Genomic DNA, 15581 nt, shown 5'->3' with positions numbered 1-15581 from the left:
TAAGAGAGAAGAGAAGTCTAGTAATAAATTATGGATGTTTGAGTGACTGCATACAGTATAGTATGTAAACAAAAGTATAGGGACACCCCTTCTAATTTTAATGTATGTGTTTCAGCTACAACAGTTACTAACAGCTGTAATAAATCAATCATATATAGGAAATTATATGCTTCCAACTCCAGATGTTAGTTTGTAGATCGTTCTACTGCACATATACACGAATAATAATCTGCGTCCAGTGTTTACAGAGCCGTATCCTCAGAGCCGAACAGCTTCATCGCCGTCTCTCTCCCATCACAGCTCGGGCCTTTCCCATCGAAGTCTGGAGGAAGAATATTGATATCGAAGTCCCTGAAGTAAGAATCCAGATCGTCACCATGAACAAACACCTGAGCCAGAAATAAAGAGCAAGTCAGAACGTGTGGTCTTTATAAATCTGTATTAGTGTTTACTTAATTATGATAGAAATACACCAAGAGCACAACTGCACATGACAGATGCACGTGTTTCAGTAAATATAATATACAGCAAAGCTCAGGGTTTCCTTAATAAAATGACACTAAAATGAAGTTTTTTTTTTTTTTTTTTTTATACATAAATGTAGTTTCATATCCAAAGCATTTTAGGATAAAGGTCCAGTTATGTGTGTTGAAAGTGTGTACTCCTGAAAGTACCACAATGCAGTAACAAATAAAGGTTAGCACTCTTTTTTCCTATAGATGATTCAAGTAAAACAGGATCCAGTCCACACAAAAAGGTCAAAAATATAATAATAATATACATTATATATACATTCATTGGCAAGAAGTACGTGTACTTGGTGTTTCAGCTACGAACAGTGCTAACAGGTGCATAAAATATATACATTAGAATATATAAAATAAATAATGTGCTTACATTGTTGTGAATACAGGCTGGGAATGGCCATTCCCAGTTCCACTATGATTGTGCCTTTTTCTAAAATGTTAAAGACTTTTTACCCACACTGGAGAGTTGGGAGATTCTACTGTATATTAATGCCAATCGCTTTAAAACAGGATGGCCAACAAGCTTATAATCTGGTGTCCACATACTTTTGCTTATACGGTGTATCTGCTAAATTTTCATACTCACTCTTTCCAGCAGTTTGCCCTTCATGAAGGATTTGGCCACGTTGTAGGTGGTGGTGAAGTACCACGGCTGGTGGATCACATGCACAGCCTTGAACCGTGCAGGGAACGAGTCCTGTACAAAAGAAATGACCGCTTAGTTATTTTTTGTTGTGGGTTCAAATCCTGGCTCTGCCACGCAGCCACTGTCGGGCCCTTGAGTAAGGCCCTTAACCCTCTTGGCTCCAGGGACGTCATACAGTGGCTGACCCCAGTATTTTAAAGAATCTGGAGTATGCAGACTGTCATTACACTGTAATTACAGAAGCTTCTTGACAAATTAAACATACCCACTTCCCACTAAAATCATTTCCTCAACATTAATGTTGGTGTAACGTCGTTAATGCTCATTATGGGGAGCGTTTCAGACTGTATTATAGCGACACCCAGTGTTCAAACTAGGAATTTATTTTTCTTTTCTTTTTTAACTGCTTAATTCTTAATATTTTTAAGCTCAATAAGTTCTAAAATAAAAATAAATTAATAAAAACTGCTTAATAATTTCTAAAATACTCCAAGGGCCGCAGTTTTGATGCCCTTGCTGTAATTTATAAACAAAACGTCACCATGTATGTGAGGACAGTAACATGGTGAAAGTCATTCGATCCACCTGAATCACTTTCCCCGTTGTTTTTATTTCACACATACAGACTACACCAAATAGTACTCCTTTAAATTTAGAAACTATAAGTAGATTAGGTATATGTTTATGGGTTTTAGGTGAAATGCTTGCATTACTTGTTAGCAACATTAGCCTCTTAGCTCTTAGCAAAGCTAACAAATACTAAACGTCTGTATTCATGAATCATTACCTAAATGTAAAGAGGAGGTGGTGGGGGTGGGGGTGGGGGTGGGGGGTTGGAGTTTTATTTATTGAATTATTTATTTGTTTGTTTGTTTTTAATTTGCTGATTTATAACTTTACCATAATTGACTGTGTTTCAACATCTCACCATGTTGTTTCTCACCTGCAGCATGTCGACCATCTTCTTCAGCTCGGTGTGTTTGATACCAGACGCGTGCTGCATGGTGAAGCCCTTAAAGTTCTCGATAAGAACAAAACCGTTGATCTGCGTCTCCTCGTTTTCCAGAAGTTTCTCCAGGATCACGCAGTACGCACGCAGGGTCTGTGATATGTGTTGATTCATTTATAGACAGGGTTACAGTAGACCACATGGACTTCTAGAGCTGCTACATGCTAGAGAAACTCATTATCTTAATGATAAGTTGCCTATTGCTACAACATTTTCTCTACTTTTTTGTTACCGAACCATAGCAGCTGTTGTATAAATAGGGGCACCGCTACCACATTTCATCTGTCCAGGCCTCTTTGTCCCAAACTGTCACATCAACTGTTTTTGTCACAGCTTCATTAATAAAATCGTTAATGATAATTTACAGACAGATCATTTAAATGATCCTATTCAGGGTCACGGTGGGTCTGAGTCATTGGGCGAAAGGCAGGAAACACCCTGGACAGGTCGCCAGTCGATCACAGAGCAAACACACACACACACACCTTCTTGCTGTGAGGCATCAGTGCTACCCACCGAGCCACTGTGCCACCTAAGTTCTTTCAGTTCAGGTTTATATTAAGATACTTTCAGTTCTGTTTTTGTGGGTTTTCTATAAATGTATCAACATGCTGGGTCATGAACATCCAGCAGTTCAGAAGATTAAGTTTGTGGTGTCAAAATTCTCTGTAAAATGCCATTTGTTTTTGTCCCTGATAAAAAGACCACTGGGCTTTCATGCACATTTTAAATCGTCGTCAAACTAGCCCTGTTTATAAGGGCACAGAGAAGTCACAAGCTGTAATCAATCCAAGGAACAAACAGCAAGGCCAAGAAAGGTTATAGAACCAGACCAAACCAGTTAAATTAATCATCTAAGGTGCGATGTTGTTATTTTTAAACTAGCATTATTTAATTCATTCATTTGTTGTCTGTTTGACCACCGGTTAATCCCGGTCAAGGTCATGGTGGGTCTGATTCATTGGGTGAAAAACAGGAAACACCCCGGACAGGTTGCCAGTCCATCACAGAGTACACACACATACACTCATACACACATTTTTAGTAGCTCCAATTGGCCTGACTTTATGCCTTTGAAGAAAACCCACACAGACACAGGGAGAACATGCCAACTCCAAACAGAAATTCAGAAAATTTGCGTTCTGGTACAAGCACCTCCTGTTTTGCTCTGTGGTGCATCATGGGACAGGTTTTTATGCCAATAAAATAGCAAACACTGAAACACGTACTTCATCGAAAGTGATCTCCTCCAAATCCCAGTTCTCAATGTTGAAGAGCAGAACCACCCGGCCATATTTGTCCCGTGTGCTAAGGATTTGTGGGTAGCCGGCCTCAATGGTACTGCGCACCGCTTCAGGGGTCAAATTCTCGAACAGCTCGGTAAAGTTCCGTCGAAAACGAATGTAACCTAATAAGAAACAGGAAGATAATCTGGTAATTGTACACAAACTGGTTAAAGAAACAGGCACCAGTATGTAACAAGTGGAAGTAGATTAGAGTGAAAGTAGAATATCTAAATATAAATCCTAATTGTCCCAATTGTCTCCATTTTTGCATGTTTTTCAAATGAAATGGTGTCAGATCCTCATACAGAACGTAATTTCAGTAAAGCTTATGGTTATGCAACACCTATACCACCAATGTGAAAAAGCATTCGCACCTTTAGCATCAGCAACTTCAATCACATGGTTAAAAACAGAATGTCACATTGCTGTGGAGAAATGTAGTGCTTTAATTCAGCCACATTAAAGGCTTCTGACCGTGGAGCGCCCATTTAAGGTCCGACACAACGTTTCATTGGGGTTCAAGTCCAGACTGGGTCATTCCAGAACCATAATCAGTTTCTTTTTATATTAATTGAACAAAAAGCAAAGCAAATCCTGCACAATGAGCGCCCTGTCTGGCTTTGTTTTGAGGCTTAGCGTATCTCCCACGATGCACTAATTAAGATCTAACATGTGCTCATTAACAGTGGCGCGTCTCTCATGCGTACACATACAGAAGAAAAGCAGAAGCTCCGATGTGTGTGAGAGTCGGTGCATCAAAGCAGGTCTGTCCAAACTGTTCCAGGGAAAATAAACATGCTCTATTTACACACAAAGAGTCTCTGTCGAAACATTTGGGATGGCACGATTAAAGCAGAGCGTTTCTTTCTGTCAGAATGAATCCAGAGAGCCGTGAATGAGATGCAGATTTGCGGAGAGGCCTGTAACTGTGTGAAACGTTACACATGGCTTTAGCGGAACAATGTTGTACTCACACATCAATAAAAATACATTCTTACACTCATTTATTCTTTCATTCAACCTTTAAAAGCTACAGATCCTGTTCCAAAACCACTGGGTGCACACTCCTTTATTTTAACATCCCAAACAATTGAGGAATTAATACTAGCCAGTCGATCATCCTAAAACATCAGTACATGGGCTCTCTTCTCCAGTCACCAAAATCTCCTGGACGGACCACCCTGCACCCTGACCAGAGTAAACACAAGGATTTACCTCTCATAAGTTCGTGAGCTCTGGTTACGTCAAACTTCCTGGCACGGATGAACCTCAGGAGCAGAGAATCCGCTTTATCTCCAAATTTCTCCCGCACCCCCACGGACAGGTCGTCACCGCCCTCGGCCTTCTCACGGATTAGAGACCTGAGATCCTTCAGAGCGGAAACTCTTCTCTCCGCTGTCTCGTTCAGCTCGTCCTTGGCCTGGTGGTGAGGAAGACAGAGCTGGGTTAGGTGGAACGCTTCATCACACAGTGCCAGTTTGAAGCTGCCACTCCACCTTCTGCATACATTTTAACGGGAGGTAAAAGTTCACCAAAGGAAAACCCATAGAGAATAGAATCCAGGTCTCTAGGGTCCATGATGCTGTGTAGCACCCACTCTAGCCGCTGCCCCATCTGGCTTCACAATAAAAATATAAATACGTGATAAAAAGAAGGAAGAATAAAGGATTTACTTTCTGCACCGTGTGGTCAGGAAGTTTGTGACATGGGCCGAACACAGGACCGTGATCCTTGATGCTGAGGTGCTCGAGTTTGGAGCGCAGCGCCTGTTCCTCCTCTGACACGATGCGGAACGTTCCAGTCTGATTCAGTTACACCAAAAGAAAAAATAAAAGCATTACACAACCATCATAAAGTTTCATGTTGTTCCGTAATGTGGAGACTGAATCAGTGATGTGGAGACTAAATCAATGATTTGGAGATGAGACTAAACTAGTAATGCAGAGATTAAACCAGTAATGTGAAGACTAAATAAGTGATGTGGAGACTAAACCAGTGATGTGGAGGCTAAACCAGCTATGTGGAGACTAAACTAGTGATGAGGAGACTAAACTAGTGATGTGGAGACTAAACCTGTAATGTAAAGACTAAACCTGTAATGTGAAGACTAAACCAGCTATGTGGAGACTAAACTAGTGATGAGGAGACTAAACCAGTGATGTGGAGACTAAATCAATGATTTGGAGATGGAGACTAAACTAGTAATGCAGAGATTAAACAAGTAATGTGAAGACTAAACCAGTGATTTGAAAACTAAACTAGTTATTTGGAAACCAAACCAGTGATTTGGAGACTAAACCAGTCATAAATAAGCAGATGAACTTACAGAATCCATGATCGTCAGATCTTCAGCAGATTTACCAACACTGAAAAAACAAGGAGTGGTTTTAGTTTACTGGTTCAGTGGAAGCTTACTGGTTTAGCTTCTGTACTGGTGACCAGATCCTGGCTTTACAGCACCTGGAAACACTGGACCCACACTGAGAATGCTTCTGATTCATTCGATTCACTTGATTAATGATTTACTGACAAAGTCTCTCACAACTGGGCTAACCTAATGCAGCCAATCCACCTCCTGCAGGTTATTTGGAGCAAGGAGAAAAGCCTTTAGCATAAAGATACATAAAGCTCAATTATGCAACTCCCCTCTCCCCCTCAGACATAGCCGAATCATGTCTTTATATAGACGTCCAACCGGCTGATGGCACCACCTGGATTTGACCCCTGGATCCCAATGTTATTAGTATAGTGTAATTTACAGCTGACTCCTGCTTTATAAATCATATTTCGTTTACATCAGCTGTACAATCTACAAACACCTGAGAGCAGCAAATATTCATAACCAGAAAGAGTTCTTGATTAAACAGAAACAGACAGTTTGGTATGAAACCTGACAGAAGCTCTTACCTTCGCCAGTGAAACCAGAGCTCCTCTATCCAGACTGATCTGTGATCCAGAGAGGGGCAGAATGGCTACTCTGGGGCTAATAAATGAAAGGGGCGGGGGTGAAGTGATGCAAAATGTCCATCACTGAGAGACTGACCAATTACAGTGTCTAAATCAGAGCAGCACAAAAGGACATAAAGGTGGCAAGTACACAGAGTGGGTGTAAGGGGGTACTTTCCTTCAGCCAGTATGTAAGAGGTTTAGTATGTTCTCCCATGCCTATAGGGATTTTGGTATTTTGGGTTTCTCCCACATCCTCAGCCAGTATGTGGATTGGCTTCTGTAAACAGCCCCTAGATGTGAGTGGGTTGGTGAGTGAATGATGGCCTGTAATGGATCGGTGCATCAAGTGTAAATGCATAATTGCATAATAACAAGGTGCAAAGTGGTACTGCGGCACAGCCGATGGTGTGGGTAGAACCAGGGTGTAAGTGAGTAAATGGCGAGTGTGGGATATTCATTTCAGAGCGTTAATCTTAAATTCTGCTGCATCATTCAGGTGGTTTATTTATTTATTATGATTTTAAGGTGATGTTGTACACTTTGGTTCCATTCATGCTGTTTCCATCAGTACTCTGCTGACCAACAGTACTGGAGGTGGACGTTGTTAATCCGGGCATTAACCGCTCCGGTATGTAAATATGTCTTTTGATCCAGCAGTTTTTACACCGCATACCCTTCCTGATGCAACCCTTCATGTTTACCCAGGTTCGGAGCTGGTATTAAGAGGGCACTGATAGGTGCACCCCAATTTTTAGGTTTCGTGTCACACTGTACATCCTGATCTTTCTAAATACAAACACCTCATGTGACCAAACAACAACAACATAAACCTGTCAGCAGAAAGTGTGTAAAATATTCTTTTCATTTCAGACTGAACAACAAACTGCAGCTTTTCTTCTTAAAACCAACAAGAACAAACAGTTTTCATTTGTTTGAACAGCACAGGTTTCTAAACACAAAGTGGTTTATTGATCGTGCAGCTTAAACACTGAAGACATAAAAATAATGAGCTTGTGTTTGTGATGAATAAATGAATCTGTATAATACATAACATTTGCATAGACTTATAATAAACAAGTGTGTCACAGTTCTGGTCTTTTAAACACTTTTGCAACTTTTCTCTGTAGTAAATAAGTTTATTATAACAAGTTTATTTACAGGTAAAGCGTTGTGTAACCCAAAACTCTTGGTGTAAACAGAACTAGTCAAAACTGGTTTCAGTCAACATAAGTCTTCAAAAATTCAACAAAGCCAACAAAATCTTGTAACCTGTATGAGTATTTGAGTGTCAGAAATACAGGTAAGGTCAGAAGTTTACATACACTTTATAGCAGTCTTGAAATATTAATGATTTTTTGACAAAAATAGTCATTAAAAACGTCAGGAAACCTCAAAATCAGTAAAATCCGTCTTTTTCTGCATATTTTATGGCACAATTTTATTAATTCACTATATTTGACATAATAGAAAATTTAAAAAAACATGCCACATTTTAGGTTTTATTTGTTCCCATTCGGATGTGCCTACTGATATTGTTATTTTTAATTTTGCATTTTGAACACCGTTTCTGCATTTTCCCTAAACTGGTCATTTACCCAATTTTAACTCTTCTCCACTGCTCCAGACCCTGACCCTAACCGAGGACAGCCCACCTAAGACACGTCCACTCCGACCCGACACAAGGTATGTCCAGGACCGCTTCTTTTCACCTTTCAGAGATGGATTTACACAGGGATCGGAGAGTCACGCATTCTTCATCATCATCATCATCATCATCATCATCAGAACACTTTCAGTAGAACGATGTTCCTTTCCAGTTTCTGACTGAACAATTCTATGTTGATGTACAATAAAGCTGTTCAGCCGCCCCACCTTCAGAGAAGGCCATTCAGTCACAAGAGCATTGGTGACATTCCAATTCATCCCACAGTTTTTCACTGAGGTTGAGGTCAGGATTATAGAACTGGCTTTCTGCACGTGGAACAGGAAGGGCGACACCGTTAAAAGCTCTTCATTTCTGGCATCGTCGGGGCTCGGAAGACCATTTACAAAGAACAGAATAAACACTCTCGGCTGAGTAAAGATGAAGGTCAGTTTAAACTAGTTATACTAGTAGTGGTGCATCCAGAACTGTAAACATTTCAAATCTTCATCTCTGGTTTATCATTAGCTATTAAAATGTTGAAATATTTTTAGGAACATTCTTCTGGAGAACAGACCACAAGACTGACTTCTTGTGATGTAACACTTCTAATATTCGACCACAGTGACGCTGCCTTCAAAATAGGACAGTCTTTGTTTACGTAAAATACTGCCCGTCTGGGTGACAGTGGTTTGAAATATGATGCTAAAATATATTCCCCAAATGTCTCGTGTCCTTATAACAACCTGAGACACAAAGACGATAAAGTAAAAGCACATACGGCATAAGATTCTTCTGATTAAAACTGAATATAATCTAATCTCTGTCTAATAGGTCAGTTAGTATAGAAATTATTTCATGATCTTCTCTTTAAACCACTGTGTTGTCAGTTTTATTTGATTTACACAATTTTCCCCCTTTTTCTCCTAATCGTGTCGTATCCAATTACCCTAATTACATGACCGAAGAAGGCCGTACCTAACACAGGCCCCTCTGACACATGTGCAGTAGCCGACCGCTTCATTTCTCCTGCACGGCGAGTTCACACAGTACAGAGAATCACGCACTGCTTTCTGTTATCCCCCGTCTCTGTGCAGGCGCCTCGACCAGCCACCAGAGGCCGCTATCAAGGCAGCAGTAATAAGGCCCTCCCGTACACGTCAGCCAATCGTGTCTGCGTGTAGGTGCCCGGCTGGCCAGTAGCACAGCTGAGATTCGAACCTGCAAGATCTAAATCCCAGCACTAATATCATATAGATCTAAAATAGATTAGTGGCACTTTGAATAACGTCCATTAAAACACAAATTCAAACTTTAATAAATAAAAAAACCACTAAAAATCGATGTCAGCTGGATAAACTGGGAGCAGCTTTGACCCCCTAAGGTTCTCTTTTACTGCTGATAAGCTCTCTCAGCCTATAAAGCACAGGCCGGCCATCAGCGAGAAGCCGAGTAATATGAAGAGCACTTTGAGGAGCTGTCTCTCTGGAGAGTTGAGCTCGTGAGGAAGGATCTCCAGAAACGTGATGTACACAAACGTCCCTGCGGCGAGGCCTTCCAGCACGGCCTGGATCAACGCCCCCGCCTGTAACTCGGCTTCGCTCACCCCGATGCCCAGGCCGATGCCGATGGGCGACATGAGGGTGAAGACGATGATGTAGATGGCGACCCAGCCGGGTGGGACGGCGCTCTGGACCAGCTTTACCGACAGACTGAAGACGATGATGCTCTTGTGCACCACGATGGCAATGCAGATCTCCAAAACCTAAACACCAAAACAGAGCGCTTTTATTTCATACAGGAACAGGAAAGGCCCTTCCCTAAATGCTGCATTTATGTTAGCAACAGGTGTGTCACACCTGAATTCAGTAATAAGAAGAGGGATGTCCACATATTTTGGGCTTTAAACATCATATTTTTACGTTCTCACCTTTGTGTTTGTGGTTTGCAGACCGATGGCCAGTCCTTCGAACACCGAGTGCAGCGACAGCGAGAGGAAGAGCATGAACGAGCGGAAGGAGGAATGGGCCTGATGGTCCACGTGCACATGGTGGCCGCTGCTCTCCACGTCGTTTATAGAATGGTGCGAGTGACCGTGAGAGTGACCGTAAGCATGAACGTGACCCTTGGAATGAAGCAGAGGAGTGGACTCCTCACCCCCTCGTCCGGTACAGCTGAGCACGAGTCTCTCCAGGATGAGGACGGTGAAGAAGCCGCAGGCCATGATGAACTCCGCCAGAGGGAAGTCGCTCTGGTGGAATAAGGATCAGAAAATCAGAAAACCTATTACACAACAGACACATTTTGTAAAACATTTATTATTAAAGAAATCAAGTTTTCTAAAACCAATATTACTCTTGTGGAAAAGTAAGTGCCCCCTAACATAATAGTCTGTTGCTGTTTAGAATATTATTTTACAAATACTGTTTTCAAATTCTGCCTCAGCTTCATATCATGGATAGATGATCTTACATTATCATTAAGAACTTTCTGTTAGGTCCCCCGTTCTCACTGTTCTCTCTGTATTCCTCCACCTCTTGTACTAGTGGATAGGATATTATACCTCATCCTGCCCTCCCTCACAACATGAACAATTACGTCTGTTAAAACAGTCAGGAGATTCTGAACTCCTCGGTTCGAAACTCGGCATTGCCACCGGTCGGCCGGGTGCAATCTAGCGGGCATAATTGGCAGTGGCTGTAGGGAGGGATGACCGGACTATGTGGGTGGGTTCTTCAAACGCTGTGTAAAAACCCTGATTGGCGGATAGAGGCGCCTGTGCAGAGTGCATGGGTGGAAAAGGGTTCCGTTAAGGGCTGTGCACAGGTCGGAGGAGGCGTGAGCACCAATATACCCATCTCGATTGCAAAAAAATGGGGATCCCCCAGCAGCGGAAGACAAATTGACTACACTAAATTGGGAGAAATTTTTTTTTTTAAGTCAGATCGGCTGCATTAGGCACGTGCGCTGATTATGTGTATGCGTGTGTGTGTGTGTGTGTGTGTGTGTGTGAATAGGTTCTCGTGTATCCTATATAAACACTTCCAGGTAAGTTTCAGACTGGAAACTATTAGTGTAAGTCACACAGATTAAAGACTGGACTGTACTGGACAGGCACACTGTGGGAAAATTTTTTTACATGCAGGTCATTCTGGTGACAGCAGGAATGTTAATTGATGGTTAGCTAAAGATAAACTCACCTGTAAACCTTGTAGCTGCTCATTTATATCAGTGAGATAGTCAGGAATAATGTCCAAGAGACAAGCGGCCAGGAAAACTCCTCCGGCAAAGCAGCTGATCAAACTCAGCACCGTCCGGTGGGTCTCTGTGAAAGAGACCAAACAAAACGAGTCGTTAGTATTGATTAGATACGGGTCAGCTTTCACTGTCCTGTTTAATCACTAATTATCTTTAGTGAGACGTCTTCAGGTGAAGAACATGTGAAGCACACAGACAGAACAAACATTTATTCTGCAACAGCGACTCACGGGAGCTAATGAGCGAGCACATAAACGCTTATTCCGAAATATTTATCTTCTGCCTGGTCATATGACTGCACATCTGCAAATAAAGACTTGGAGTGAACTTTCAGTTCCACAAACACATTTTCACTGTGTGCTCAGGGTGAAGCACAAAAATACATCTGCACTGTAACAAAGGAACTCATTTATTAAAATCACATGTGAAGATGTTCTTATATAGGGAACAAATGACTATATAAAGTAATTATAATAGAACAACCCCTCAGGTAATCTACAATGATTGTAAAATGATTAATATTAGTAGACGTTACACATTTATTTAGAAGATGTGATTTTATTTAAGTAGGTGAGTGCACAAGCTTGGTTATTTTTAGCATAACCGTGTGGGTTGATTTTTAACTTTACTGAATTTTGAGTTGATTTCTTATACCAGAATGAAGTAAAAAAGGTTATTTCAAATACACCCACCCCCGTTCACCTCTAAAAAATAAAGACATCAGCAACAGTGCATTTTCCTTCCACATTTCTTTACCTTATCAGAAAGCTTCACTGTAAACTTGTGTAAACTTTTAGTGAAGTTCCTTTAACCACTGACCACTGAAGCTTCTTTTTTTGTTTATATCACCCCATTAAAAATGTAGATTTTTTGCTTTCCAAAGTAGTGACAGCGAGCTTGCTGAAAAAAAAAAAAAACATGATTGAACCACCAACTGCAGAACAAAGTAATCACTGTTCTGTCTGTCTGCATGTCTGCTCAATCATGAGTTTCATTCTGTTACTGAAAGCCAAACCCTATAGGATCACCTGAAAGATAACCGTGATTAACAGTCTATTCAGTCCTCAGAACACCAGCTTTAGTTCTTACATGTATAGATAGTTGAGGGGGGTTAATTTCTCTGAGTGGAGTTGATTAATTTCTGATAATCTAATATGAAGATTTATAAACGAGGATTTACAGTTTTTTTCTTTTGGGTTATTTTTTTGTAATTAAAAAATATATAGTTTACACACATCTTTATAAATAACACAAGAATGGTAACATCAGGAGACGGGTATGTAATAAGATCATGGCATAGTGATTGTGCGTCGAGCCTCGAAAACAGTTTATTTCTCCTTTTCATTGAGGAAAAAGCTCTATGTAAGCATTTTGCTGGTATTTTTCTGCACGGTAAGCTGTTTTACAGAGCACAGTCCTCTCTTCAGTAAGATGAATTAAAATAAGAAAAAAAAACTAAAAAAGATTTTATGGATCCCTACTGAAGTAAGACAACCAAACATTATGTCCACATAGACCTGTTTAACATCACGCTCCAAAACTCTAAGCCTTCACTATATTTTGAAACATCACTGCAGGAATTCATTACCACGAAGCCCCGAGAGAATTAGTGCAATGTGTGTATGTCCGAATGAAGGTGCTCAGATCCTCTAATTCTGTACTTATTATTAGTATAGTATTAGTGTGTGTGTGTGTGTGTGTCACATAAAAACACGGCTCTGTTTATGTTTGGATGCTCCATTATTCACTTTCTAAAACATACCAAAATGGACAGACAGCTCTGATTTGCCCCATTTAAGCTGCCTTTTGATTAACTGGCACCCTGACTGGCCTAGATGTATTTCTGCATTGTGTCTAGTGCATGGCACTGGACCCACTGTGACCCTGGTCAGAATTAAGTGTTTAGTAAATTGATTAAATGAATGTTACTTTTTGTAACAAGTGGATGTTAAATTTTACCTTCGTCTGAAGTGATTTTTGTAATAAGGCCCCACAATTTACATGTACTTACTTTATTTTACATTGATTTTACATTTATTCACATTATTGTATGTTATTTTTTATATTTATTCATCTAACTGTACATGTATGTTTTATTTCACATTTATATATGTAACTTCATTTTTTAACAGTTATAACAGAAGAATAAATGTAGTTTATTTTACATTTATTTACTTTATTTTACATTTACTCAGCAGGCGTATGTACCAAGTATAGTTTGCGGGCCGTGGTGGTGTTATACACTATACTGCTCTTCCCTACATCAGGTGACCTGGATTTAATGCTGAGTTTGTGCTGAAGAACCGAAACGAGGTGAAAGATTAAAAGTGTGCATGTGAGATAATGAAACCACTCAGGAATAAATGACATGCTGTAATGTAGTCTTATAATAAATCCCACAATTACTTATTCAGTGTCAGTCAATAATAATCATAATATTAGATTGAAAACTATTTAGACTGATGAGAGATGATCAAGCTGAGTAATGTGCAGTGTGTGTGTGTGTGTGTGTGATAATGAATGGGGTACAAGAGAAATGAAACTAGTTTGTTTTGACCATTATTTATCACGTGATTAATATGTTATGTAATTGTATTAATTTATATGAATTTCAGTTTAATTTCTTTTGATTATTTTTAAAGGATTAGTTCTATTTAGTTTTAAGTTTTCTTTTCCACTATTAGCTCATTTCTGATTTATTCATTTTTACTAATGGATTCTTCCTGGTCACGTTTGTGGTGGGTCCGGTGCCACCCAAAAACATCGGGTGCAAAGTCGGAAAACAATCCAGACAGGGTGGCGATTGTAGCCCACCACAGGCTCAAACCTTTACCTAGGGGCAATTTAGAGAAAAATCTGATTAAACAAGCATGTATTTGAGTGTTTTACTGTTTCACGTTGGCTCTGAATCCACAGTGACCCTGACCAGGATAAAATGGTTAGTAAATTGTATTTGTTTTAAATATATACACACTATACTTGTTAGCAGGGGGGATTTGAGCAAAAACATCAGCTATATGAGCAATCATAAAGAATAACAGAAGTGATCAGGGTGGGCTATACTGCTTCAGAAAATCAGCAAGACTGGAGTTAAACCACTTAGGATTCGAAGATTCATTAAAACGATTTAACACAGAATCTAGCAGCTAATATAAAATGAATAAGACAGAAGCAGGATTATTAAATAGAAGTTAGTTTAGTTTGCAGTAATGTTTAGTGTGTTTGTAAACTAAGCTTGTATATCACTTTCACAGTGCAGAGATTCTTTGTCATAATAAAAATGAAAGAAAACCACATCACCTGTTCCTGTAGTTTCTCGGAACCATTTAATCCGGGCAGGAATGAAACCAAACAACAAAGTTAAAACTAATAACCCAACCAGAGCTAAAATCTTCACCAGCAGCAGATATTCCATCTCTGTTTAATATAAAGCTGAGTGATAGTAAACAAACACTGAAATTCTCTCCAATCTCCCTTAAATATCATAGATTTAAAAGTACTTAATACTAATCAGTCCGTCATTGTGCACTTAGATGTGTTTTTAACCTGCAAACAGTTAGAGAAAAGTCTAAAAGTATCTGGACAGCCTCATGTTGCGTTTCAGCGATCCGCTTCTACTGGAGCTCGTGTTGTTCTCTTGGTGTAGTGACGCACTGGTTCATTTACATAGCAGTCGCGTCCTAAATCAAGTTAAGTGCACTACAAAGTCGGCTCTAAGGCAGGAAAACAGCGGCTACAGTGAAGGGAACAAGTGATCATGTAGAGGGAATGCGGATTAGGACACGTCCTAGTCTTCTAACTTCCGCTTTTCTGTGATTGAAGGTGTTTGAAATAATGCCTTGTGCTGCGTTCTCAGTTCCACAAAAAAACCTCATTCATTCCTGGTCAGAGTCGCGGTGAGAGCCCGCAGTGTAGGTATCCATTGTGAAAAGGGTGTCAATCAATCACTTACCCATTCATCCAATGTTATTTACATCGTAAAGTATTGAAGCAGCAAATCCACCTATGGGCATGTTCCTGTAAGGACACTGGAGTACCTTCAGGAAACCTATGCAGACATGGGGAGAACATACCAATCTCCTTACAGAGACTGACATGAGGATCGAGTCCATGTCTCTAGATCCCTAACGCTTGCCCCATACACAGTGTCTGCTGCAAAAACACCAGCTTATTTACATTTTAAAGTATTAAAGTAGCAAATCCACCTATGGGCATGTTCCTGTAAGGAAACTAGAGTACCTTCAGGAAACCTATGCAGACATGG

The 15581-nt window shown here is 40.2% G+C and overlaps 2 protein-coding genes across 2 annotated transcripts; both read right to left on the bottom strand.

Moving 5' to 3' along the window:
• Window positions 1–65: 65 nt before the first annotated feature.
• rlbp1a (retinaldehyde binding protein 1a) lies at window positions 66–6413 on the bottom strand. Its single transcript, XM_063012334.1, has 8 exons — window positions 6376–6413; window positions 5795–5834; window positions 5142–5270; window positions 4684–4888; window positions 3412–3590; window positions 2117–2275; window positions 1114–1224; window positions 66–389 (listed from the first exon to the last, which is right to left on the bottom strand). The coding sequence occupies exons 2-8, from the start codon at window positions 5801–5803 to the stop codon at window positions 243–245; spliced, it is 939 nt and encodes a 312-aa protein (XP_062868404.1). The 5' UTR covers window positions 5804–5834; window positions 6376–6413; the 3' UTR covers window positions 66–242.
• A 1119-nt stretch (window positions 6414–7532) lies between these two features.
• slc39a1 (solute carrier family 39 member 1) lies at window positions 7533–14926 on the bottom strand. Its single transcript, XM_063013240.1, has 4 exons — window positions 14618–14926; window positions 11260–11384; window positions 9990–10310; window positions 7533–9824 (listed from the first exon to the last, which is right to left on the bottom strand). Exons 1-4 carry the CDS (start codon window positions 14730–14732, stop codon window positions 9471–9473), a joined length of 915 nt encoding a protein of 304 aa, XP_062869310.1. The 5' UTR covers window positions 14733–14926; the 3' UTR covers window positions 7533–9470.
• Window positions 14927–15581: the final 655 nt, after the last annotated feature.

This window comes from Trichomycterus rosablanca, chromosome 17 (assembly GCF_030014385.1).
Source record: "Trichomycterus rosablanca isolate fTriRos1 chromosome 17, fTriRos1.hap1, whole genome shotgun sequence".
Taxonomy (NCBI): Eukaryota; Metazoa; Chordata; class Actinopteri; order Siluriformes; family Trichomycteridae; genus Trichomycterus; species Trichomycterus rosablanca.
This window is presented reverse-complemented; position numbering and strand designations above follow the sequence as displayed.